At 60.8% G+C, this 26,673-nt stretch overlaps 2 protein-coding genes across 2 annotated transcripts; one reads left to right on the top strand and one right to left on the bottom strand.

The window, feature by feature from the left end:
• Positions 1–247: 247 nt before the first annotated feature.
• LOC120764780 (zinc finger protein 239-like) lies at positions 248–3,234 on the top strand. Its single transcript, XM_040088810.2, has 3 exons — positions 248–283; positions 1,311–1,392; positions 1,581–3,234. Exons 1-3 carry the CDS (start codon positions 248–250, stop codon positions 2,399–2,401), a joined length of 939 nt encoding a protein of 312 aa, XP_039944744.1. The 3' UTR covers positions 2,402–3,234.
• Position 3,235: 1 nt separating this feature from the next.
• On the bottom strand, positions 3,236–26,566 carry LOC120764779 (cytochrome P450 4F3-like). The gene is made up of 14 exons (XM_040088806.1): positions 26,473–26,566; positions 23,578–23,654; positions 16,568–16,775; positions 15,519–15,663; positions 15,166–15,219; positions 14,742–14,869; positions 9,226–9,353; positions 6,717–6,984; positions 4,532–4,598; positions 4,328–4,457; positions 4,124–4,257; positions 3,985–4,049; positions 3,818–3,900; positions 3,236–3,712 (listed from the first exon to the last, which is right to left on the bottom strand). Exons 3-14 carry the CDS (start codon positions 16,739–16,741, stop codon positions 3,532–3,534), a joined length of 1,557 nt encoding a protein of 518 aa, XP_039944740.1. The 5' UTR covers positions 16,742–16,775; positions 23,578–23,654; positions 26,473–26,566; the 3' UTR covers positions 3,236–3,531.
• Positions 26,567–26,673: the final 107 nt, after the last annotated feature.

Genomic DNA, 26,673 nt, shown 5'->3' with positions numbered 1-26,673 from the left:
GGGGTTTGTGTGTGTTTTTTTTTATTTTAATTGCTGAAATGAGGGGATATTTTCGGATCTTGCAGCTGTCCAAAGCTGAGCCATCATTGCCCCTTGGGGTGGGATTTTAGGGTCCCATGCAGTGATCACCCAGTACCAGTTTTGGGGATCCCGACAGAGCTGGGGATGAAACGCGGGAGCCCCGGGGTGCGGAGCAGAGCGATGGCAGAGCCGGGGATGAAACGCGGGAGCCCCGGGGTGCGGAGCGATGGCAGAGCCGGGGATGAAACGCGGGAGCCCCGGGGTGCGGAGCAATGGCAGAGCCGGGGATGAAACGCGGGAGCCCCAGGGTGTGGAGCGATGGCAGAGCTGGGGATGAAACGCGGGAGCCCCGGGGTGCGGAGCAGAGCGATGGCAGAGCTGGGGATGAAACGCGGGAGCCCCGGGGTGCGGAGCGATGGCAGAGCCGGGGATGAAACGGGGGAGCCCCGGGGTGCGGAGCGATGGCAGAGCTGGGGATGAAACAGGGGAGCCCCGGGGTGTGGAGCGATGGCAGAGCTGGGGATGAAACGTGGGAGCCCCGGGGTGCGGAGCGATGGCAGAGCTGGGGATGAAACACGGGAGCCCCGGGGTGCGGAGCAGAGCGATGGCAGAGCTGGGGATGAAACGCGGGAGCCCCGGGGTGCGGAGCAGAGCGATGGCAGAGCCAGGGGATGAAACGCGGGAGCCCCGGGGTGCGGAGCGATGGCAGAGCTGGGGATGAAACGTGGGAGCCCCGGGGTGCGGAGCGATGGCAGAGCTGGGGATGAAACGCGGGAGCCCCGGGGTGTGGAGCAGAGCGATGGCAGAGCCGGGGGATGAAACGCGGGAGCCCCGGGGTGCAGAGTGATGGCAGAGCTGGGGACCTCCGGCAGCCTGGAGGGGCGGTGGAGCCTGGAGATCAGTGGGGTCCGGCCCCTCCCCCGAGCCTGACAGTGTTGTTGGGGAGCGCCTGGAGTGGGGGAATGCTGAGGAAGGGGAGCCTGGGACACCTGGGAGCCAAGTCCGAACCAGGGGAGGATGAGCCCTGGAGCCCCAAACCCCCTCAGCATGCCGAAGCAGGAGAGGGGAGATCCCCACGGGCCCCCCAGCAGCTCTGAGAAGAGGGATCCCATAACCCCAAAGTAAGGACACTGGAAACGGGGAACCCCTGGGGGAGAGGTTTTTTGGGGGCTCATTGATTTTTGGAGGTTTTTATGGGCACCAGACACCCGATGGCTTCTAGAGGTGGACTCGGACAGCGAGACCTTCAAAGCCGATGCACTCACATAACGTTTTTCCTCCCAAACCAGGATTTCCCATTCCCAAACTTCGGCCGGATGGAGGAGGAGAGGGCTGTGAGCAAGAAGAAGATGCCCTGGGATACCAAGGCAGGTGAGGAGGAAGTCAGTGCCCCTTTCCCCCTCTCTCCTGCTCCATCTCCCAGCCCAGTATGGCCCCCGGCCGCAGAACAACCCCGCTGCCGACGCCGTCCTGCCGGGGATACATTTTTAGGGAATCTCCTTCCCCTTCCCTCTGGCACGGAGGCAAATCCCATCCTCTCCTTGTCCTTCCTCCCCCAGACAAGGAGCCGAGGATGGAGACGAGGGAGGACAAATCCCCGCGGCAGAACCTCGTGGAAGAGGCACAGGAATCCAACGGGGAGGAAAAGCCGTGGAGATCCCGCACGAGGAGGGGCTCCAAACGCACCCCAGGGAGCTCTGAGGAGGAAAGACCCACCCAGCGCCAGGAAGGCGGACAGAGCTCTGAGCTGGTGGTCCACGAGCAGCTTCAGCAAGTCAAGAAGCACCACCAGTGCTCGGAATGCGGCAGGAGTTTCTGCACAAACTCCCGCCTGCTCCGCCACCAGATGAGCCACACCGGGAAGCGGCCCTACGAGTGTGGGAAATGCGGGAAGGGCTTCAGAGACACCTCCGACCTGATCCGCCACCAGAGGGTCCACACCGGGGAACGGCCCTACGAGTGTGGGGAGTGTGGGAAGACCTTCACCCTGAGGTCCCACCTGCTCGTCCACCAGAGGAGCCACACTGGGGAGCAGCCCTACCAGTGTGGGGAGTGTGGGAAGAGCTTCAGCCTGAGCTCCAGTTTGATCCGCCACCAGAGGATCCACACCGGTGAACAGCCCCATAAATGTGAAGAATGTGGGAAGGGCTTCCTGAAGAGCTGCCACCTCAAGCGCCACCAGATGATCCACACTGGGATACGACCCTTCGCGTGCGGGGAATGCGGGAAGAGCTTCCGCGACAGCTCCGGCCTGATCATGCACCGGACGTTGCACACTGGGGAGTGCCCCTACACCTGCTCAGAGTGTGGGAAGGGCTTCACCTACCACTCCAACCTGGTCGTCCACCAGAGGACCCACACTGGAGAGAAGGCCCTGTGAGTGTCCTGAGTGCGGGAAGAGGTACCAGAGCAAATACAGTCTCCTCAACCATCAGAAGGATCACGCAGAGGAGGGGCCCTTCCGCTGCTCAGACTGTGGGAGGAGCTTTAAGAAGAACCCCGCCTTCGTCAACCACCGGCGGATCCACGCCAGAGAGAGGGAAGAGCTTCTCCCAGAGCTCTACTGTGACCCAGCGGGCAGTGGAGGCACCGGCGAGGGAAGCCCTACAAGTGCCCCGCACGCAGGGAGAGCTTTGTGCGCTGCTCCAGGTCCACACCTCGTTGGAGGAGCCCCCATTGCACGATCCACGGTTGCCCCCGTCGGGCAGAGACTCGGTGATCCGTGGTCCTGGGGATCCATGGTGGGGAGACAGCTCCACAACTTCCTGGCTCACTCTGGGCACCTGGGGGCAGCGGAACAAAAATCCATTGGGATGCAGACTGACATCAGGAGTTTCTTGGGGACGGTGGGTTTTTTTTTTACTTGTGACCCCAAGAAATCTCACCTTTGGCATCCAGTCGTTTCTTCTGATGGCATCGAGGAATACTGAGTGGTCTTGGAGGTCTTTTCCAACCTAAATCATTCCGTGATTCTAATTCTCTCTGGCCCTTCCACAGGCATCTTCCACAGCCAAGTGGTGATGGACTGGGGCAAAAACCCAAGGTTTTGGAGACAATGGAGTGGAAACTCCTCTAAAAAGGGGTTCTTTCCACCCACCCGAGCACATGGATACTCAACCAGCATGGGCGCGTCAATCCTTTTATTTAATTTTTCTTTCATTTTTCTTCATCCCTTCACCCAACGTTGGTGTAAAAATAAAGACCTTGAACTAAGACACGGATGGGGACATTGTTGGGGCATGGGTGGGGACATGGACATGGCTGTGGATTTTGGGCATGGGGGAGTCACAGACATCGATGGTGACGTGAGGGTATATGGCCGTGGATGGTGACAAGTGGCCGAGGGGACAAGTCCGTGGGTTGACATGTCCATGCCATGAGGTGTCCCATGACCAAGGACAACACATCCCCGCCACCGCCACGGTACCGTCCCCTTCGTGCTTCCGTTTATCCCCCCGGGTGTGACACCTGCCTCGCGGGGTGTCCCCGTGCCCTGGTGGCCCGTGTCCCTCAGGCCACTCCCACCAGTGGCTCCAGCAGCAGCCAGATCCCGTCCTCGGCGCGCAGGATCAGCTCGGGCTTGCGGCGCGGGGCTGGCCTCGCCGCGTCCCTCCGCAGCACGAACCGCGACAGCGTCAGCGCCACCACCACCTTCATCTCGGCCATGGCAAAGCTCTGCCCGATGCAGTTCCTGCCGCCACATCCCCGCTGTCACCGTCACCCCGCTGCCAGCCCAGCCAGGGACGGGGGTGGCACTCGGGGAACACGACGCTGCTGTCCCCACCCCACCGCGTACCTGGGGCCGGCAGAGAAGGGGATGAAGGATGATGGGCACCGTCCCTTGCTGTTCTCTGGGCTGAACCTCAGGGGGTTGAACACCTGGGGTGACACCGACACCGTCATGCCGAGGGGACACGGCTGTCACCACCGTGGTGACGGGGACGCCTCGTAGCGCGACCCTACCTCGGGCTCGGGCCAGAGGTCTGGGTTGTGGTGGGTCCCGTAGATGCTCATCAGGCAGATGACCCCTGGTGGGATGGGAACGGCCGCTTTAGGGACGAGGGTGGGTGGTGACACTGGGGACACCCTGGCCGCGCCGTACCCTTGGGGATGACACGGCCGTCGCGCAGGGGGACGTCCTCGGTGCAGCGCCGGGACACGGCAGTGACAGGAGGGTGCAGCCGCAGGCTCTCCTTGATGCACATGGTGGTGAAGGGCAGCTGGGACAGGTCCTCCCTGAGGACAAGCGGGCATGGCACCGTGTCCCCGAGCCACGTGGCCGGGGGTGGCCCTGGGGACATCTCACCATTCAATGTCTGTAGTGTCCCGGCCTGCCAGGAGCTCCTGGACCTCCTGGCGGCACCTCTCCTGGTGCTCGGGGTGGCTGGCCAGGTTGTAGAAGAGCCATGCCAGGCCACTGGCCGTGGTGTCGTGGCCTGTGGGGACACCGGGTGAGTGAGGGGACACCGGAGTGGCTCCCCGCCAAGGCCACCCGGGAGCTGGTGCTCACCCTCAAACATGAAGGTGTCAGCCTCAGCCGCTATGTCCTCATCCGACAGGGTGTGGCCGTCCTCGTCCTGCAGGGGTGAGATGAGCCATGGGCCACCTGGGGCCACCGGTCTGTGGCCAAATCCTACCCATGGCCACCAGCGCTCCTCCCCCATGGCCACCAGCCTACGGGCACCACCATCCCACTGGCCACCAGCTCTGTGGTCGGTGCTGCCCACGGCCACCACTGTTCCCCTGTGGCCATCAGTCTATGACCAACCCTTCCATGGCCACCAGCATCCCGCTGGCCACTGGAATATGACCAATCCTTCCATGGCCACCACCATCCCACTGGTCTATGACCAACCCTTCCATGGCCACCAGCATCCCGCTGGCCACTGGTCTATGACCAACCATTCCATGGCCACCACCATCCCACTGGTCTATGACCAACGCTTCCATGGCCACCACCATCTCACTGATCTACGACCAACCCTTCCATGGCCACCGGAATATGACCAACCCTTCCATGACCACCACCATCATGCTGGCCACTGGTCTATGACCAACCCTTCCATGGCCACCAGCATCCCGCTGGCCATTGGTCTATGACCAATCCTTCCATGGCCACCACCATCCCGCTGGTCACTGGTCTATGACCAACCCTTCCATGGCCACCACCATCCCGCTAGTCACTGGTCTATGACCAACCCTTCCATGGCCACCACCATCCCGCCAGTCACTGGTCTATGACCAACCCCTCCATGGCCACCACCATCCCGCTGGCCACTGGTCTATGACCAACCCTTCCATGGCCACCACCATCCCGCTGGCCACTGGTCTATGACCAACCCTTCCATGGCCACCACTATCCCTCTGGTCACTGGAATATGACCAACCCTTCCATGGCCACCAGCATCCACTCGTCTATGACCAACCCTTCCATGGCCACCAGCATCCACTGGTCTATGACCAACCCTTCCATGGCCACCACCATCCCACTGGTCTATGACCAACCCTTCCATGGCCACCAGCATCCACTGGTCTATGACCAACCCTTCCATGGCCACCAGCATCCCACTGGTCTATGACCAACCCTTCCATGGCCACCAGCATCCACTGGTCTATGACCAACCCTTCCATGGCCACCAGCATCCCACTGGTCTATGACCAACCCTTCCATGGCCACCACTATCCCTCTGGTCACTGGAATATGACCAACCCTTCCATGGCCACCACCATCTCACTGATCTATGACCAACCCTTCCATGGCCACCACCATCTCACTGATCTATGACCAACCCTTCCATGGCCACCACCATCCCACTGGTCTATGACCAACCCTTCCATGGCCACCACCATCTCACTGATCTATGACCAACCCTTCCATGGCCACCACCATCCCACTGGTCTATGACCAACCCTTCCATGGCCACCAGCATCCACTGGTCTATGACCAACCCTTCCATGGCCACCACCATCTCACTGATCTATGACCAACCCCTTCCATGGCCACCACCATCCCACTGGTCTATGACCAACCCTTCCATGGTCACCAGCATTCTGCTGGCCACTGGTCTATGACCAACCCTTCCATGACCACCACCATCCCACTGGTCTATGACCAACCCTTCCATGGCCACCACCATCCCACTGGTCTATGACCAACCCTTCCATGGCCACCAGCATCCCACTGGTCTATGACCAACCCTTCCATGGCCACCACCATCCCACTGGTCTATGACCAACCCTTCCATGGTCACCAGCATTCCGCTGGCCACTGGTCTATGACCAACCCTTCCATGGCCACCACCATCATGCTGGCCATTGGTCTATGACCAACCCTTCCATGGCCACCACCATCCTACTGGTCTATGACCAACCCTTCCATGGCCACCACCATCCCTCTGGCCACTGGTCTATGACCAACCCTTCCATGGCCACCACCATCCCACTGGTCTATGACCAACCCTTCCATGGCCACCAGCATCCCGCTGGCCATTGGTCTATGACCAACCCTTCCATGGCCACCACCATCATGCTGGCCATTGGTCTATGACCAACCCTTCCATGGCCACCAGCATCCCGCTGGCCATTGGTCTATGACCAACCCTTCCATGGTCACCACCATCCCCTTGACCACCATCCCCCCATGGCCACCACCGCCCTCTTGACCACCTTCATGCCCCCATGGCCACCAGCCCCACCTTGGTGAGCAGCAGGAGGTCGATGAAGTCCATGCTGCGTCCCCGGTGGCCGTCCAGCCAGGCCTGGTGGCCCAGGGAGGCGAGCGCCTGGCGCCGGCGCTGCACCACGTCGGCGGTGAAGGCGTGGACAGTGGCGCAGGCGCGGGCGAAGCGCCGGCCATCAGAGGAGAGGCTGTAGAGCCACCACGGGTGGAGGAGCGGCTGGAGCTGGCGCCGGACCACCAACGAGCTCAGCTCCAGGATGGCCTGGATGTATTCGCTGGGCCTCCTGCGGGAAACGGGGACAGTGAGGGGGACACTGTGGCCACCAGCATGGCCAACAGGGACAATGGCGGGGCCACTGGGGCCACCAGAATGACCAGTGGGGACAATGGTGGGACCAGCATGGCTCACATGGACAATGGCGGGGCCACCATGGCCACCAGAATGACCAGTGGGGACTACTGCAGAGCCAGGATGGCCAGCGGGGACAATGGTGGCACCAGGATGGCCAACAGGACGATGGTGGGACCAGGATGGCCAGTGGGGACAATGGTGGGACCAGCATGGCCCACATGGACAATGGCGGGGCCACCATGGCCACCAGAATGACCAATGGGGACAACTGCAGACCCAGCATGGCCAGCAGAGAAGATGGCGGGGCCATTGGGGCCACCAGAATGACCAACAGGGACAATTGCAGGACCAGGATGGCCAACGGGGACAATGGTGAGGCTACTATGGCCACCAGAATGACCAACGGGGACAATGGTGGGACCAGGATGGCCAACAGAGATGATGACGGGGCCATTGGGGCCACCAGAATGACCAATGGGGACTACTGCAGGGCCAGGATGACCAGTGGGGACAATGGTGGGACCAGCATGGCCCACATGGACAATGGTGGGACCAGCATGGCCCACATGGACAATGGCGGGGCCACCATGGCCACCAGAATGACCAATGGGGACAACTGCAGACCCAGCATGGCCAGCAGAGAAGATGGCAGGGCCATTGGGGCCACCAGGATGACCAATGGGGACAACTGCAGGGCCAGGATGGCCAACAGGGACAATGGTGGGACCAGGATGGCCCACATGGACAATGGCGGGGCCACCATGGCCACCAGAATGACCAGTGGGGACTACTGCAGAGCCAGGATGACCAGTGGGGACAATGGTGGGACCAGCATGGCCCACATGGACAATGGCGGGGCCACCATGGCCACCAGAATGACCAATGGGGACAATTGCAGGGCCAGGATGGCCAGCAGAGAAGATGGCGGGGCCATTGGGGCCACCAGAATGACCAACAGGGACAATTGCAGGGCCAGGATGGCCAACGGGGACAATGGTGGGGCTACTATGGCCACCAGAATGACCAATGGGGACAACTGCAGAGCCAGGATGGCCAGCGGGGACAATGGTGGGAGCAGGATGGCCAACAGGACGATGGTGGGACCAGGATGGCCAGTGGGGACAATGGTGGGACCAGCATGGCCCACATGGACAATGGCGGGGCCACCATGGCCACCAGAATGACCAATGGGGACAATTGCAGGGCCAGGATGGCCAGCAGAGATGATGACGGGGCCATTGGGGCCACCAGAATGACCAACAGGGACAACTGCAGGACCAGGATGGCCAACAGAGACAATGGTGGGGCTACTATGGCTACCAGAATGACCAACGGGGACAATGGTGGGACCAGGATGGCCAACAGAGACGATGGCGGGGCCATTGGGGCCACCAGAATGACCAACGGGGACAATTGCAGGGCCAGGATGGCCAACGGGGACAATGGTGGGGCCACCATGGCCACCAGAATGACCAATGGGGACAATTGCAGACCCAACATGGCCAGCAGAGACGATGGCGGGGCCATTGGGGCCACCAGAATGACCAATGGGGACTACTGCAGAGCCAGGATGGCCAGCGGGGACAATGGTGGGGCTACTATGGCCACCAGAATGACCAACAGGGACAACGGTGGGACCAGGATGGCCAACATAGATGATGACGGGGCCATTGGGGCCACCAGAATGACCAACGGGGACTACTGCAGAGCCAGGATGACCAGCGGGGACAATGGTGGGGCCACCATGGCCCCCAGAATGTCCAATGGGGACGATTCCAGACCCAACATGGCCAGCAGAGAAGATGGCGGGGCCATTGGGGCCACCAGAATGACCAACAGGGACAACTGCAGGACCAGGATGGCCAACGGGGACAATGGTGGGACCAGGATGGCCAACGGGGACTATGGTGGGGCCACCATGGCCACCAGAATGAGCAATGGGGACAATGGTGGGACCAGGATGGCCAGGGGGTCAATGGTGGGACCAGGATGGCCAACAGGGACTATGGTGGGGCCACCATGGCCACCAGAATGACCAATGGGGACGATTCCAGACCCAACATGGCCAGCAGAGACGATGGCGGGGCCATTGGGGCCACCAGGATGACCAACGGGGACTACGGTGGGACCTATGAGGTCACCAGGGCGGCCAGTGGGGACAGGTGACACTCACTCCTGGCAGTGGCTCTCGTGGCTGAAGATGCACTTCTGGAGCGTGTCCAGGGTGAGGAGGCTCAGGGGCTGCAGCACCTCCAACGCCACCGGCCCCCCGCCAGCCGCCACTGCTGCCCCCCACTTGGCCTGCGGGGACGGAGTGGGGCGGGAGGGAACAGGGAGGGGTCAGGGACAGGGGACGGGGACAGGGGACAGGGACAGGGGACGGGGACAGGGGACAGGGGACAGGGACAGGGGACAGGGAGGGGTCAGGGACAGGGGATGGGGGACAGGGACAGGGGACAGGGAGGGGGTCAGGGACAGGGGATGGGGGACAGGGACAGGGGACAGGGAGGGGGTCAGGGACAGGGGACGGGGACAGGGGGCAGGGGACAGTGGACAGGGGACAGGGGACAGGGGACAGGGACAGGGGACAGGGGACAGGGGACAGGGGACAGGGAGAGGGGACAGGGGACAGGGAGGGGGTCAGGGACAGGGGACGGGGACAGGGGGCAGGGGACGGGGGATGGGGACAGGGGACAGGGGACAGAGGACGGGGACAGGGGACAGGGAGGGGGTCAGGGACAGGGGACAGGGACAGGGGCAGGGGACAGGGGACGGGGGATGGGGACAGGGGACAGGGGACAGGGAGGGGGTCAGGGACAGGGGACGGGGGTCAGGGACAGGGGACAGGGAGGGGGTCAGGGACAGGGGACAGGGGACAGGGGACGGGGGACGGGGACAGGGGACAGGGGACAGGGGACAGGGAGGGGGTCAGGGACAGGGGACAGGGACAGGGACAGGGGACAGGGAGGGGGTCAGGGGACGGGGGATGGGGACAGGGGACAGGGAGGGGGTCAGGGACAGGGGACAAGGGACAGGGGACAGGGGACAGGGAGGGGGTCAGGGACAGGGGATGGGGGACAGGGGACAGGGACAGGGACAGGGGATGGGGGACAGGGGCAGGGGACGGGGGACAGGGACAGGGGACGGGGGGCAGGGGCAGGGGACAGGGAGGGGGGACAGGGGACAGGGGACAGGGGACAGGGAGGGGTCAGGGACAGGGGACGGGGGACAGGGACAGGGGACAGGGAGGGGTCAGGGACAGGGGATGGGGGACAGGGGCAGGGGACAGGGACAGGGAGGGGGTCAGGGACAGGGGACAGGAGATGGGGGACAGGGGTAGGGGACAGGGGACAGGGGACAGGGAGGGGGTCAGGGACAGGGGACGGGGACAGGGGACAGGGACAGGGGGCAGGGGATGGGGGATGGGGACAGGGGACAGGGGACAGGGGACAGGGGACAGGGGGCAGGGGCAGGGGCAGGGGCAGGGGACAGGGGACAGGGGCAGGGGACAGGGGACGGGGGATGGGGACAGGGGACAGGGGACAGGGGACGGGGGGCAGGGGACAGGGGACGGGGGACAGGGGCAGGGGACAGGGGACGGGGGATGGGGACAGGGGACAGGGACAGGGGACAGGGAGGGGGTCAGGGACAGGGGACAGGGACAGGGGACAGGGACAGGGGACAGGGGACGGGGGATGGGGGACAGGGACAGGGGACAGGGGACAGGGACAGGGACAGGGGACAGGGACAGGGGATGGGGGACAGGGGCAGGGGATGGGGGACAGGGACAGGGGACGGGGGACAGGGACAGGGGATGGGGGACAGGGACAGGGGATGGGGGACAGGGGCAGGGGACGGGGGACAGGGACAGGGGACAGGGGACAGGGAGGGGGTCAGGGACAGGGGACAGGGGACAGGGGACAGGGGACAGGGACAGGGGACAGGGGACAGGGACAGGGGACGGGGACAGGGGGCAGGGACAGGGACAGGGGATGGGGGACAGGGGCAGGGGACAGGGACAGGGGGCAGGGGACGGGGGACAGGGGACGGGGGATGGGGACAGGGGACAGGGGACAGGGAGGGGGTCAGGGACAGGGGACAGGGGACAGGGGACAGGGGACAGGGGACAGGGACAGGGGACGGGGACAGGGGGCAGGGACAGGGACAGGGGATGGGGGACAGGGGCAGGGGACAGGGACAGGGGGCAGGGGACAGGGGACAGGGGACGGGGGATGGGGACAGGGGACAGGGGACAGGGAGGGGGTCAGGGACAGGGGACGGGGGGACAGGGGACAGGGGACAGGGGACAGGGAGGGGGTCAGGGACAGGGGACAGGGACGGGGTCAGGGACAGGGGATGGGGACAGGGACAGGGAGGGGGTCAGGGACAGGGGACGGGGGACAGGGACAGGGGACAGGGGACAGGGACAGGGGACAGGGAGGGGGTCAGGGACAGGGGACAGGAGACGGGGGACAGGGGTAGGGGACAGGGAGGGGGTCAGGGTCAGGGACAGGGGACAGGGGATGGGGGACAGGGGACGGGGGACAGGGGACAGGGAGGGGGTCAGGGGCAGGGGACAGGGGACGGGGGATGGGGACAGAGGACAGGGAGGGCGTCAGGGACAGAGGACAGGGGCAGGGGACAGGGGACAGGGGATGGGGTCAGGGACAGGGGACAGGGAGGGGGTCAGGGACAGGGGACAGAGGACGGGGACAGGGGACAGGGGACAGGGAGGGGGTCAGGGACAGGGGACAGAGGACGGGGACAGGGGACAGGGAGGGGGTCAGGGACAGGGGTCAGGGACAGGGACAGGGGATGGGGGACAGGGGACAGGGGACAGAGGACGGGGACAGGGGACAGGGGACAGGGAGGGGGTCAGTGACAGGGGACGGGGGACAGGGACAGGGGACAGGGAGGGGGTCAGGGGACGGGGGATGGGGACGGGGACGGGGGACAGGGACAGGGGGCAGGGGACGGGGGATGGGGACAGGGGACAGGGGTCAGGGACAGGGGACGGGGACAGGGGATGAACTGGGGGGGGTGGGAGACGGGGCGGAGTTGGGGTGGGGCTGTGGGACAGGGATGTGGCGAGGAACGAGGGGTGGGGTCGGCGTGTGGGAGCGGGTTTGGGTTTGGGGTATGGGAAGAGTACAGGATTTGGGGTACAGGACGGGACACGGGGTGCAGGACAGAATTTTGGGGTGCAGGACTCAGGGCTGGGGGTGCAGGTCAGAATTTGGGGTGCAGGACAGAATTCGGGGTGCAGGACTCAGGGTTTGGGGTGCAGGTCAGGATTAAGGGTATGAGAACAATACAGGATTTGGGGTACAGGACGGGACATGGGGTGCAGGACAATTTTGGGTGCAGGACTCAGGGTTATGGGTGCAGGTCAGGATTTGGGGTGCAGGACAGAATTTTGGGTGCAGGACTCAGGGTTGGGGAGGCAGGTCAGGGTTTGGGGTGCAGGACAGAATTTTGGGCGCAGGACTCAGGGATTGGAATGCAGGTCAGAGTTTGGGGTGCAGGTTTGGGTATGGGGTATGGGAAGAGTACAGGATTTGGGGTACAGGACGGGACACGGGGTGCAGGACAGAATTTTGGGTGCAGGTGAGGATTTGGACCGCAGGTCAGGATTTGGGGCGCGGGTGAGGATTTGGGGTGCAGGTGAGGATTTGGGGCGCAGGTCAGGATTTGGGGCGCGGGTGAGGATTTGGGGCGCAGGTGAGGATTTGGGGTGCAGGTCAGGGTTTGGGGTGCAGCACTCCTGATTTGGGGCACAGGTGAGGATTTGGGGTGCAGGTCAGGGTTTGGGGTGCAGGTGAGGATTTGGGGCGCAGGTCAGGGTTTGGGGCGCAGGTGAGGATTTGGGGCACAGGTCAGGGTTTGGGGTGCAGCACTCCCGATTTGGGGTGCAGGTGAGGATTTGGGGTGCAGCACTCCCGATTTGGGGTGCAGGTGAGGATTTGGGGCGCAGGTGAGGATTTGGGGCGCAGGTGAGGATTTGGGTGCAGGTCAGGATTTGGGGCGCAGGTGAGGATTTGGGGTGCAGCACTCCCGATTTGGGGTGCAGGTGAGGATTTGGGGTGCAGCACTCCCGATTTGGGGCGCAGGTGAGGATTTGGGGTGTAGGTGAGGATTTGGGGTGCAGCACTCCCAATTTGGGGCACAGGTGAGGATTTGGGGCGCAGGTGAGAATTTGGGGCGCAGGTCAGGGTTTGGGGTGCAGCAGTCCTGATTTGGACTGCAGGTGACTATTTGGGGCGCAGGTGAGGATTTGGGGCGCAGGTGAGGATTTGGGGTGCAGGTGAGTATTTGGGGTGCAGCACTCCCGATTTGGGGTACAGGTGAGGATTTGGGTGCAGGTCAGGATTTGGGGTGCAGGTGAGGATTTGGGGTGCAGAACTCCCGATTTGGGGCGCAGGTGAGGATTTGGGGTGCAGCACTCCCGATTTGGGGCGCAGGTGAGGATTTGGAGTGCAGGTCAGGGTTTGGGGCGCAGGTCAGGGTTTGGGGCGCAGGTGAGGATTTGGGGCGCAGGTGAGGATTTGGGGTGCAGGTCAGGGTTTGGGGCACAGGAGAGGATTTGGGGTGCAGGTCAGGATTTGGGGCGCAGGTCAGGATTTGGGGCGCAGGTCAGGATTTGGGGCGCAGGTGAGGATTTGGGGTGCAGCACTCCCGATTTGGGGCGCAGGTGAGGATTTGGAGTGCAGGTCAGGGTTTGGGGCGCAGGTCAGGATTTGGGGTGCAGGTCAGGATTTGGGGTGCAGGTGAGGATTTAGACCGCAGGTCAGGATTTGGGGCGCAGGTGAGGATTTGGGGCGCAGGTGAGGATTTGAGGCGCAGGTGAGGGTTTGGGGCGCAGGTCAGGGTTTGGGGCGCAGGTCAGGGTTTGGGGCACAGGTGAGGATTTGGGGTGCGGGTCAGGGTTTGAGGTGCAGCACTCCCGATTTGGGGCACAGGTGAGGGTTTGGGGCGCAGGTGAGGATTTGGGGCGCAGGTGAGGATTTGGAGCGCAGGTGAGGATTTGGGGTGCAGGTGAGGATTTGGGGTGCAGCACTCCTGATTTGGGGCACAGGTGACTATTTGGGGCGCAGGTCAGGGTTTGGGGTGCAGGTGAGGATTTGGGGTGCAGGTGAGTATTTGGGGTGCAGCACTCCCGATGTGGGGTGCAGCACTCCTGATTTGGGGTGCAGCACTCCCGATTTGGGGTACAGGTGAGGATTTGGGTGCAGGTCAGGATTTGGGGCACAGGTCAGGATTTGGGGTGCAGGTGAGGATTTGGGGTGCAGCACTCCCGATTTGGGGCGCAGGTGAGCATTTGGGGTGCAGCACTCCCGATTTGGGGCGCAGGTGAGGATTTGGGGTGCAGCACTCCCGATTTGGGGCGCAGGTGAGGATTTGGAGTGCAGGTCAGGATTTGGGGCGCAGGTAAGGATTTGGGGCGCAGGTGAGGATTTGGGGTGCGGGTGAGGATTTGGGGCGCAGGTGAGGATTTGGGGCGCAGGTCAGGATTTGGGGTGCAGGTGAGGATTTGGACCGCAGGTCAGGATTTGGGGCGCGGGTGAGGATTTGGGGCGCAGGTGAGGATTTGGGGTGCAGGTCAGGGTTTGGGGCGCACGTCAGGATTTGGGGCGCAGGCCAGGATTTGGGGCGCAGGTGGGGCACTCGTGCGCATCCCGGCTCTCTCACCAGCAGCACGCGGGTGCTCCGGTTGAAGATCCCCAGGTAATCCCGCAGCACATCCCCGTGGAAGGCGGGCGTCAGGAGCCGCCGGTGCCGCGCCCAGCGCTGCCCGCCGCTCAGCAGCAGCCCGTCCCCTGCGGAGGGGACACCGGGCTCCGCCGGGGCTTGTCCCTGTCCCCCGCTGCCCCTGTCCCGCGTGACGCGCCCGGGGCTGCCCCAAAACCTGCCGTCACCTCCCCTGTGACTCCTGTCCCCACCGGGGGCACCCAGTGGGGGGGCTGACCCTGTCCCCCACCTCCCCTGTCCCCTGTGACACATCCACATCCATCTGTGGAGCCACCCAGGGGTGCTGTCCCCACCCCTGTGACACCCATGTCCATTTGCAGGGCACCCAGGGGTGCTGTCCCCACCCCGAACCCCCTCCACTCACCCAGCCAGGGCTTGAGGAAGCCGTAGGAAAATTTGTCCTTGGGCGCCACGAAAGCTGCAGGGTACAAGCACGGGGTTGGGCAGGGGTTCACTGGGGTGGCATCGGGTCCCCAGGGTGGGGACAACTGGGCGTGGGGACCCTCTCCCAGCACCCACGGCCACTAAAGGATGGGTGACACCTTTGGGTGGCCTTGGGGAAACCTCAAGGGCAGGTTGGTGGCCACTGTGGGGTGGCATTTGGCCTGGCCGTGGTGGCACCTCCGGGGACCCCGGGGGATTGGGCTGGTGGCCACTGCCAGGTGCGGTGACACCCACGGGTGGCCCTGGGGACCCGTCTGATGTCCCGTGTCCTACCTGAGGCACTGAGGAGTGGCCGGAGGGTGCTGGGGTGGAAGAGGCGCAGGATGGGCACCCAGGGAAATCCCCACCACAGGCAGCCATGACGGTACCGGGCCACCAAGGTGTCCACCTGCTGGAGGCCTTCCTCCGTGCTCTTGCCCTGGGGACAACAGGGGACACGTGTGTGTGTGTGTGTTTGTCCCCAGTGTCCCCTCCCAGGTGCCACCACCTTGTCCTCATTGTCCCTCCCAAGTGCCACCACCCCATTCCTTCTGTCCACTAGCAGGTGCCACCACCCCGTCCCCACTGTCCCTTTACCAGTTCCACCACCCCATCCTCATTGTCCACCCAAGGGGCCACCACCCCATTCCTTCTGTCCCCTCACAGATGCCACCACCCTGTCCCACTGTCCCCCCCCAAGTGCCACCACCCCATTCCTTCTGTCCCCTTGCTGGTGCCACCACCTTGTCCCCACTGTCCCCTCGCTGGTGCCACCACCCTGTCCCCACTGTCCCCTTGCTGGTGCCACCACCCTGTCCTCACTGTCCCACGCAAGGGGCCACCACCCCATTCCTTCTGTCCCCTCACCGATGCCACCACCCTGTCCACACTGTCCCCCCAAGTGTCACCACCCTGTCCTCACTGTCCCTCCCAAGTGCCACCACCCCATTCCCTCTGCCCCATCACAGGTGCCATCCCCACTGTCCCTCCAAGTGCCACCACCCCATTCCTTCTGTCCCCTCTCAGGTGTCACCACCCTGTCCCACTGTCCCTCCCAAGTGCCACCACCCCTTTCCTTCTGTCCCCTCGCTGGTGGCACCACCCCATTCTCACTGTCCCCAAGTGCCACCACCCCATTCCTTTTGTCCCCTCATAGGTGCCACCACCCTGTCCCACTGTCCCCACCAAGTGCCACCACCCCATTCCTTCTGTCCCCTCACAGGTGCCACCACCCTCTCCCCACTGTCTCTCTGCCGATGCCACCACCCTGTCCCCAGCGTCCCTCCCAGGTGCCACCACCCCGTCCCCGCTGTCCCCGCAGGTGCCACCCGCTGTCCCCTCACCATGCCGGTGTGTCCCAGCAACCAATTGCGCCAGGGCGGCGTGGGGAACTCGTTCAGCCGGCGACAAGTGGCCCGGAATCGGGTGACAGCCACCAGCCCATCCCAGAGCCACCGCAGCAGCAGCGACACCACCAAGGTGCCCAGGGCCACCGCGCCCAGGGAGCCCAGCGCCATGGAGCCGCTCCTGGGGACAACGCTGGGGACAACGCTGGGGACAGGGCAAAGGTCGGGCGTGGGCGGTGTCACCCGTGGCGTCACGTGTCACCCGATTCGGCTTTTGTCGCCATGCCCGTTTCTGGTGGCAGCGTCCCCGCATGTGTATCCTGGTGGCATCATCGTGTGTCCCCCTCTCCGTGTGTCCCCGTCTCCCTGTGTGTGTCCCTGTCCCCTGCGAGTGTCCCCATCTGTCCCCGTCCGTGTGTCCCTGTCCCTCCCCGTATGTCCCCCGCCCCCGGCGGGACCAAAGTCCCCGGGGTATTCCCGTGTCCCCGGGGTATTCCCGTGTCCCCCGGAGTATTCCCGTGTCCCACAGGGTATTCCCGTGTCCCACAGGGTATTCCCCTGTCCTCGGGGTATTCCTGTGTCCCACAGGGTATTCCCGTGTCCCCGGAGTATTCCCGTGTCCCCCGGGGTATTCCCGTGTCCCGCGGGGTATTCCCGTGTCCCCCGGAGTATTCCCGTGTCCTCGGGGTATTCCCGTGTCCTCGGGGTATTCCCGTGTCCCACAGGGTATTCCCCTGTCCCCGGAGTATTCCCGTGTCCCACAGAGTATTCCCGTGTCCCCCGGGGTATTCCCGTGTCCCCGGAGTATTCCCGTGTCCCCGGGGTATTTCCCTGTCCCACAGGGTATTCCCGTGTCCCACAGGGTATTCCCGTGTCCCCGGGGTATTCCCGTGTCCCGCGGGGTATTCCCGTGTCCCCGGCGTATTCCCGTGTCCCACAGGGTATTCCCGTGTCCCCCGGGGTATTCCCGTGTCCCACAGGGTATTCCCGTGTCCCCCGGGGTATTCCCGTGTCCCACAGGGTATTCCCGTGTCCCGCGGGGTATTCCCGTGTCCCCCGGGGTATTCCCGTGTCCCACAGGGTATTCCCGTGTCCCCCGGGGTATTCCCCTGTCCCCGGGGTATTCCCGTGTCCCCGGGGTATTCCCCTGTCCCCGGGGTATTCCCGTGTCCCACAGGGTATTCCCGTGTCCCCGGAGTATTCCCGTGTCCCACAGGGTATTCCCGTGTCCCCGGAGTATTCCCGTGTCCCACAGGGTATTCCCGTGTCCCACAGGGTATTCCCGTGTCCCGCGGGGTATTCCCGTGTCCCACAGGGTATTCCCCTGTCCCACAGGGTATTCCCGTGTCCTCGGGGTATTCCCGTGTCCCCGGGGTATTCCCGTGTCCCACAGGGTATTCCCGTGTCCTCGGGGTATTCCCGTGTCCCCGGGGTATTCCCGTGTCCCACAGGGTATTCCCGTGTCCCCCGGGGTATTCCCATGTCCCCCGGGGTATTCCCCTGTCCCCGGGGTATTCCCGTGTCCCACAGGGTATTCCCCTGTCCCAGAGGGTATTCCCCTGTCCCCGGGGTATTCCCGTGTCCCCGGGGTATTCCCGTGTCCCGTAGGATATTCCTGTGTCCCACAGGGTATTCCCCTGTCCCCGGGGTATTCCCATGTCCTCGGGGTATTCCCGTGTCCTCGGGGTATTCCCGTGTCCCACAGGGTATTCCCATGTCCCACAGGGTATTCCCGTGTCCCACAGGGTATTCCCCTATCCCCGGGGTATTCCCGTGTCCTCGGGGTATTCCCGTGTCCCCGGAGTATTCCCGTGTCCCACAGGGTATTCCCGTGTCCCACAGGGTATTCCCATGTCCCACAGGGTATTCCCGTGTCCCACAGGGTATTCCCCTGTCCCCAGGGTATTCCCGTGTCCCCGGGGTATTCCCGTGTCCCCGGGGTATTCCTGTGTCCCACAGGGTATTCCCGTGTCCCCGGAGTATTCCCAAGTCCCGCGGGGTATTCCCGTGTCCCCGGGGTATTCCCGTGTCCCGTAGGATATTCCCGTGTCCCACAGGGTATTCCCGTGTCCCACAGGGTATTCCCGTGTCCCCGGGGTATTCCCCTGTCCCACAGGGTATTCCCCTGTCCCCGGGGTATTCCCGTGTCCCGCGGGGTATTCCCCTGTCCCACAGGGTATTCCCCTGTCCCCGGGGTATTCCCGTGTCCCGCGGGGTATTCCCCTGTCCCACAGGGTATTCCCCTGTCCCCGGGGTATTCCCCTGTCCCCGGGGTATTCCCGTGTCCCACAGGGTATTCCCGTGTCCCCGGGGTATTCCCGTGTCCCACAGGCTATTCCCGTGTCCCCGGGGTATTCCCGTGTCCTCGGGGTATTCCCGTGTCCTCGGGGTATTCCTGTGTCCCGCCGTGTATTCCCGTGTCCCGCAGGGTATTCCCGTGTCCCCGGAGTATTCCCGTGTCCCACAGGATATTCCCGTGTCCCCGGAGTATTCTCGTGTCCCCGGGGTATTCCCGTGTCCCGCAGGGTATTCCCCTGTCCCCAGGGTATTCCCGTGTCCCTGGGGCATTCCCGTGTCCCACAGGATATTCCCGTGTCCCACAGGGTATTCCTGTGTCCCGCCGTGTATTCCCGTGTCCCCCGGGGTATTCCCATGTCCCCCGGGGTATTCCCGTGTCCCCGGGGTATTCCCGTGTCCCCCGGGGTATTCCCGTGTCCCCGGGGTATTCCCGTGTCCCACAGGGTGTCCCTTTGTCCCGTAGGATGTTCCCGTGGCTGCTCCTTGCCCTGAGCGCTGCGCCCGTCCCGGCTCAGATGGGGACACCCCACAACACCCCACGATTGACCCCTGGTTTTGTGTCTTTTCTCCTTGGTTCGCGTCCTCTCGCCCCCTTTGGGGGTCCTTTAACCACGTTTTGGGTCCTTTCCCCTTCTTTTGGGTCTTTCCCCCCTGTTCTGGGTCCTTTCCCCAGTTTTAGGTGCGAGAGGAAGGACAGGATTTGTCGTTACAAACAAGCCCTGCGTCTGCTGGTAGATAAAACCAGCACTGATAGATGAGAGAAACAACGGGAAGGATTCTGCCGATTGGTGAATGGAAAAGAAGAAATTTGCCTTCACAAACGAACCGTAGGGTTGTTTGTAAATGAAATTGGATATCGAAACGTGAAAGTAACAACGGGGAGAACCCGTAAATCCCATGAGAATTAAAAATTAAAGGGGTTACACATTAAAAGGGGAAGCTTAGGTCTTGGGCGTTTTGGGAAGTCTGTGCCTCTCAAGTACCTCAGCCAGTGGGGAAAGAGAGAGGGAAATGCGGCCGGGAAATTGGGATAAAAAGGAGGCTGCGTCCTCCAAAAATCTGAGAGACCCCAGGGGAAATGCCCCATGGCCTCTCCCTTTATTGGAATAAAGTAAAAGCACTCCTCTGTCTCCTTTTTGAACACAAACCTCTGGTGTTCGTGGATTAAATTTCCTAACAGCTGCATTGTTCAGATTTTTGGCCCTTTCCCTTAATTTTGGGCGCCCTCCCCCTGGCTTTGATGCATTTTTGGGTGTCTTTGCCCCTCAACCCCATCCCCACGCTTCCCCCCACCTCCGTCCCCCCAGGTGTCCCCAGGGATGTCCCCGATGCCACACGGAGCCTGCGCCTGACATCACGGACACCCTCGAGTCCCCAGCCCGGGACGGCGAGCGTGAGGCTCCAGTAGTTACCGGCTACCGGGACTTTGGGCACTGGCGCTGGACACCAGCACCGGGCACTGGGGCTGGGCACTGGGAATGGACACTGGGGCTGGACACTGGCATTGGACACTGGGAATGGACATCAGCACCGGGCACTGGGGCTGGACACTGGGGCTGGGCACTGGGAATGGACACTGGGGCTGGATACTGGGACTGGACACTGGGAATGGACACTGGGACTGGACACTGGGAATGGACATCAGCACCAGGCACTGGGGCTGGACACTGGGGCTGGACACTGGGAATGGACACTGGGATTGGGCACTGGGGCTGGACACTGGGAATGGACACTGGGGCTGGACACTGGGAATGGATACTGGGGCTGGACACTGGGGCTGGGCACTGGGGCTGGACACTGGGGCTGGACACTGGGACTGGACACTGGGGCTGGACACTGGGGCTGGACACTGGGAATGGACACTGGGAATGGACACTGGGAATGGATACTGGGAATGGACACTGGGGCTGGACACTGGGGCTGGACACTGGCATTGGACACTGGGAATGGACACTGGGGCTGGACACTGGGGCTGGACACTGGGGCTGGACACTGGGAATGGACACTGGGAATGGACAATGGGATTGGGCACTGGGGCTGGACACTGCGGCTGGACACTGGCATTGGACACTGGGAATGGACACTGGGGCTGGACACTGGGGCTGGACACTGCGGCTGGACACTGGGAATGGACACTGGGAATGGACACTGGGGCTGGACACTGGGGCTGGACACTGGGGCTGGGCACCAGAACCGGGCACTGAGGCTGGACACTGGGACTGGGCACTGGGAATGGACACTGGGAATGGACACCGGGGCTGGACACTGGGACTGGGCACCAGAACTGGACACTGGGGCTGGACACTGGGGCTGGGCACTGGGGCTGGACACTGGGAATGGACACTGGCATTGGACACTGGGAATGGACACTGGGGCTGGACACTGGGAATGGATACTGGGGCTGGACACTGGGAATGGACACTGGCATTGGACACTGGGAATGGACACTGGGGCTGGACACTGGGAATGGATACTGGGACTGGACACTGGGAATGGACACTGGGGCTGGACACTGGGGCTGGACACTGGGAATGGACACTGGGATTGGGCACTGGGGCTGGACACTGGGAATGGACACTGGCATTGGACACTGGGAATGGACATCAGCACCAGGCACTGCGGCTGGACACTGGGACTGGACACTGGGAATGGATACTGGGGCTGGACACTGGGACTGGGCACCAGAACTGGGCACTAGGGCTGGACACTGGGACTGGACACTGGGGCTGGGCACTGGGAATGGACACTGGGATTGGGCACTGGGGCTGGACACTGCGGCTGGACACTGGGGCTGGACACGGGGACTGGGCACCAGAACTGGGCACTGAGGCTGGTCACTGGGGCTGGACACTGGGGCTGGACACTGGGGCTGGACACTGGGACTGGACACTGGGGCTGGACACTGGGATTGGGCACTGAGGCTGGACACTGGGGCTGGACACTGAGGCTGGACACTGGGGCTGGACACTGGGGCTGGACACTGGGGCTGGACACTGAGGCTGGACACTGGGACTGGACACTGGGGCTGGACACTGGGACTGGACACTGGGGCTGGACACTGGGGCTGGACACTGGGGCTGGACACTGGGACTGGGCACTGGGGCTGGACACTGGGGCTGGACACTGGGACTGGACATCAGCGCCGGGCACTGCGGCTGGACACTGGGGCTGGACACTGGGACTGGGAACCAGAAGTGGGCACTGAGGCTGGACACTGAGGCTGGACACTGGGACTGGACACTGGGACTGGACACTGGGACTGGACACTGCGGCTGGCACCAGAACTGGGGAGTGAGGGCTGGACAAAGACTGGACACTGGGGCTGGGCACCAGAACTGGGCACTGGACACTATGGCTGGACACTGGGGCTGGACACTGGGGCTGGACACTGGGACTGGGAACCAGAACTGGGCACTGGGGCTGGACACTGGGACTGGGCACTGCGGCTGGACACTGGGGCTGGACACTGGGACTGGACACTGTGATTGGGAACCAGAAGTGGGGAGTGAGGGCTGAACAGAGGCTGGACACTGGGGCTGGGCATTGGCACTGAGAACCAGAACTTGGCACTGATGCTAGACACTAGGGCTGGACACTGGGACTGGACACTGGCTCTGGGCACCAGCACCGGGCACTGAACCAGGAGCAGGATAAACCCCTCTGCCCCTTCTACTTTGTCCCCCTGAGCGCCCCTCTGCCTACCCAAAGCTTGGCTGCACCAGATCCTGGCAGGATTTGGCACTTTTGGGGAACGTTTCCCAGGGAAAGAGGAGTGGTCTGGGGGTACTGGGTGTCCTGACTCTGGTGCCCCCCCAGACCCAAATGGAAGGACCCTCTGGGAGGCTCTGAGAAGCCCTAAAATCAGAGTCCCCCCCCTAACTCCCAGTTCATCAGCCTCAAGGTGGGAACCCCCTACCCCTGATCCCAGCCCCTCCAGGGGTGCTCTCCCAGGGGTGACACCATCCCTGTCCCCTCCTCCAGGGGCTCTTGTGGAAGAGGCTCCACCGGGAGAGGAAAAATCGCAGGGGCACCAAAGTTCACAGAATCACAGAATTAGCTGGGCTGGGAAAGACTTTTGAGATAATCGAGTCCAACCTCTGACCTAAAACTATCAACTAAACCATGGCACCGAGTGCCACCTCCAGCGTTTTTTTTTTTAATACACCTCAAGGCGCGGTGATTCTGCCACCTCCCTGGGCAGCCCCTTCCAACGCCCAATCACTCTTTCAGTAAAGAATTTTTTCCTAACTTAATTTTTTCCTAACTTTTCCAGCTTAAACTTCCCCTGGCACAGACTGTGCCCTCTTGTTCTGTCGGGGTTGCCTGGGAGAGGAGACCAGCACTCCCCCAGCTCCTTCCAGGGAGTTGTAGGGAGTGCCACCGACAAAAAAAGCAGGAGCACGTTAGAACGCAGCAGCTTCTGGGAGCACACAGCGTTTCTGAGAGCAGCTCAGCCCAGATGGGCTTGGTGAAGGCCAAGACCTCACCAGCATTTCTCAGTCCGGCCTGAAAAAGGGAAGGGGATGGGGTGGGTATGCATCGTCACAGATTTAAAATTACTTCGGGAGGTATTTTCTCCTCGTATTCATTATCATCCAGAGCGTGTGTGCCTCAAACGGGCAGGGAACTGCTTCCCTCGGCCTCGAGGCCACTCCCAGGCTTTCCCAGATGAGCTGGCAGGGCAAGACAGTAAAAAATACAGTGTTAACCTGAGCCTGGGTGGCCTCTCAAGTGACTCTTGGCCTCTTCCTCTCAACTTGCACAGCCGGCGTGGACAAAAGTGACACTATGGACACAGAAGAGGTTAAGCTGCTTTTCTGCCCGGTGGAATGTTTGGACAGGGATATTTGATAAGTACTGACTGACTTATTGAAGAAATACGGGTATTGATCTGGTATTGATACCCAACTGTGACGGACAAAAACTCTCTTACTGTTTAAAGTTAAAAAGTGTGTGTTTATTACGCAGCTCCCTAATACGCGCTGTGAAATTCACAGGTAATTACAAAGCCTTTTGTAATTATAAAAGTGTTGAATACCCAAAATACAAATGCATATTCATACCCCTGCCACCTCGCATTCCTCGCTCCGGATGCTAATTGGCAAAAAAGGCTATTAAGCATGTGTAGTTTGATTCTTAAAATGAGTCGGGGGTCTGTTCTGGGGAGGGGGTCACCAAAAATGAGGAAGTAGGATGAGTCCTCCTCGTCCTGACCTTTCTATGCATTCGTGACAAATGAATCCTTGGTAGAAATTATAGTTTTCTGTGTTCGGTTGGTTCTTTAAGCAGGAAATCTGCAGCTATCTTATGTCCTATTTACCACATTTTGGGTTTTTTTTGTTACAAGCACAGTTACACAAACATAAAGCTGACAAGCAATGGGTTATTAAATCCGGGATATCTTATCCAAGATCCAGCTTCTGTTAACTGCGAGCAAAGCTCATCCACCTACTTCAGCTAATTCAGCGACTTATTATCTCAGCTTTCCTAAAAATCCCTAATTCCTCAAATTTAACGTCTCGCTGATGACTGAATCTGAGCCGCATCGTGTGATCGGGGCTTTACAACAGCTGGGAGGAAAGTGGGGGCAAAAGTGGGGGACAAAGTGGGGGAAAATGTGGTCACCCTCAGGAAACCAGCAGCAGCCAGCTCGGGCTGGACGCTCCTCCGCGCCAGAGATGTAGCATTGAAACACAGGATTAGAAACTAGAGGATGTTAATCACAGAAATTAGAAGGTATTGATTAAGAATATGATGCGTGTTTGCTTAATGTTTGCCGCTTTTTTGTACTGCTGCTCGAGAAGGGAAAGGACAGGACTGCCTGCAAGAACAGCAGGAAGGAGCGCAAGGATGTCTGATGAGGGGGAGGATGCTTATCGAGATCGAGAACGCAGGATCGTGAGAAATTAAGCTATGATTTGCGCTAGATAAAAATATGTATATCGGTAAGATTGCACCCTGGGAAGATGAATTTTAAGAAACTGCCAGATGAGGCTAGAGAGGAAGCAGCTGGACAGGATATAGTAAAAAACAGGTGGAAAACTGAGCAAACATGCAAGCTGCTCGTGCAAGCAAAACTGCCTGAGAATTTAAAAATCAGCAAAAATAAAAGAAGAACCCCGACTTCCCCCAGCGACCACCAAGACACAGTGAAAAACAGAAAAAGGACGTCACCATGAAGAATGGAAACTAAACATCACAACGAAGAATAGAATCTGGGAGGGGATTACTAACATGAACACGTATAAATACCTGCAAAATTAATAATTTGGTGCATGTGCTGGCGGAGCACAGACTCCCCACGTACCCCGGCTCTGGCTTGCCCGCTTTTTGCCGAACACAAAATTAATAAATTGCTCCATTCGGAAATGGAATAAAGGAGTACGTCTCCTCGCTTATAACAAGATTGGCAAGGAGACTGAGATAAGAGGCTCCTTGCGCCCCTGGAACCAGATGAAACTGGAACTTACAGCTTGGACTTTGACCAAAGGATCAGCGGGCAAGCGCAAGGCTGCGGGATCAAGAAGCTCATCTCTGAGGAAGACAAATTTACTTCATCCTTTGCGAACCCCCCCGGGACGACCACCAGAGATAACTGCGCAGGAGTAAAGGATTGATAAAACGATTAGCATACGAAGCAGAGAGTGGGGGGGAGCCAAGGACTGAATATACAGAGGGGTATTGTGAAACTTGATGCATGTGTGACATTCTAGAGGATAAAAGAAAACTCGAGTGAGCGCCTTTGAAGGAGATATCCTCCGTGCGCCCAGCTGCTGAATAAACTACACGCCGAGACGTTAGTTTTGAAGAATTAAGGATTTTTAGGGAAGTTAAGATAATAAGTTGCTGAATTAGCTGAAGTAGATAGGTAAGCTTTGCTCACAGTTAACGGAAGTTGGATCTTCGATATCTAAGATATCCTGGATTCAATAACTCATTGCTTGTCAGCTTTATGTTGGTGTTGCTGCGCTTGTAATGAAAAACCAAAATGTGGTAAATAGGACATAAGATAGCTGCAGATTTCCTGCTTAAAGAACCAATCGAACACAGAAAACTCTAAGTTCTACCAAGGATTCATTTGTCACGAATGCATTGAAAAGGTAGAAAGGTCAGGACGAGGAAGACTCATCTAACTTCCTCATTTTTAGTGACCCCTCCCCAGAAGAGACCCCTGACTCATTTTAGGGAACTACACATGCTTAATAGCCTTTTTGCCAATTAGCATATGAAGCGAGGAATGAGAGGTGACAGGGGTATGAATATGCATTTGTATTTTGGGTATTCAACACTTTGGGTATTCAACAAAAGGCTTTGTAATTACCTGTGAATTTCACAGCTCGTATTAGGGAGCTGCTCGGCCGTAATAAACACACACTTTCTAACTTTAAGCTGTTAGAGACTTTTCGTCCGTCACAGCTGGGTATCGACACCAGATCAACATCCAAATTTCCTCAATAAGTCAACACCTACTTTAAAACTCGCTTTGCCTTTTGGAGTCTTTCCGCGCGTCACCATTCCCCTAAAACCTACTCCCTTTCTTTTCCGCCATCAGGCCCTACCGGAATAATTTTTTTAAATTATTTTTTTTTTCCTCTTGCACTCACCGCCGCGCTCCCTCAGCTCCGCCCGCGCCGCCACGGCCCCGCTGCCCCCTCACACAGCCCGGCCGAGGGGATCGCGGCCGAGCGCAGGCCCGGGCGCCCCTGCCCGGCTTTCGGCTTCGCTTCTGCGCTGCCAGATTAGCTAATTTTGGTGGTTTTTTTTCTTTTTTCCTGCTGCGTTGTGTTTTACTTTTCGGCGCCGCA

This window comes from Hirundo rustica, chromosome 37 (assembly GCF_015227805.2).
Source record: "Hirundo rustica isolate bHirRus1 chromosome 37, bHirRus1.pri.v3, whole genome shotgun sequence".
In the NCBI taxonomy this organism is placed as follows: Eukaryota; Metazoa; Chordata; class Aves; order Passeriformes; family Hirundinidae; genus Hirundo; species Hirundo rustica.
The sequence above is the reverse complement of the archived record's forward strand: the minus strand, read 5'-3'. Positions and strand labels throughout refer to the sequence as shown.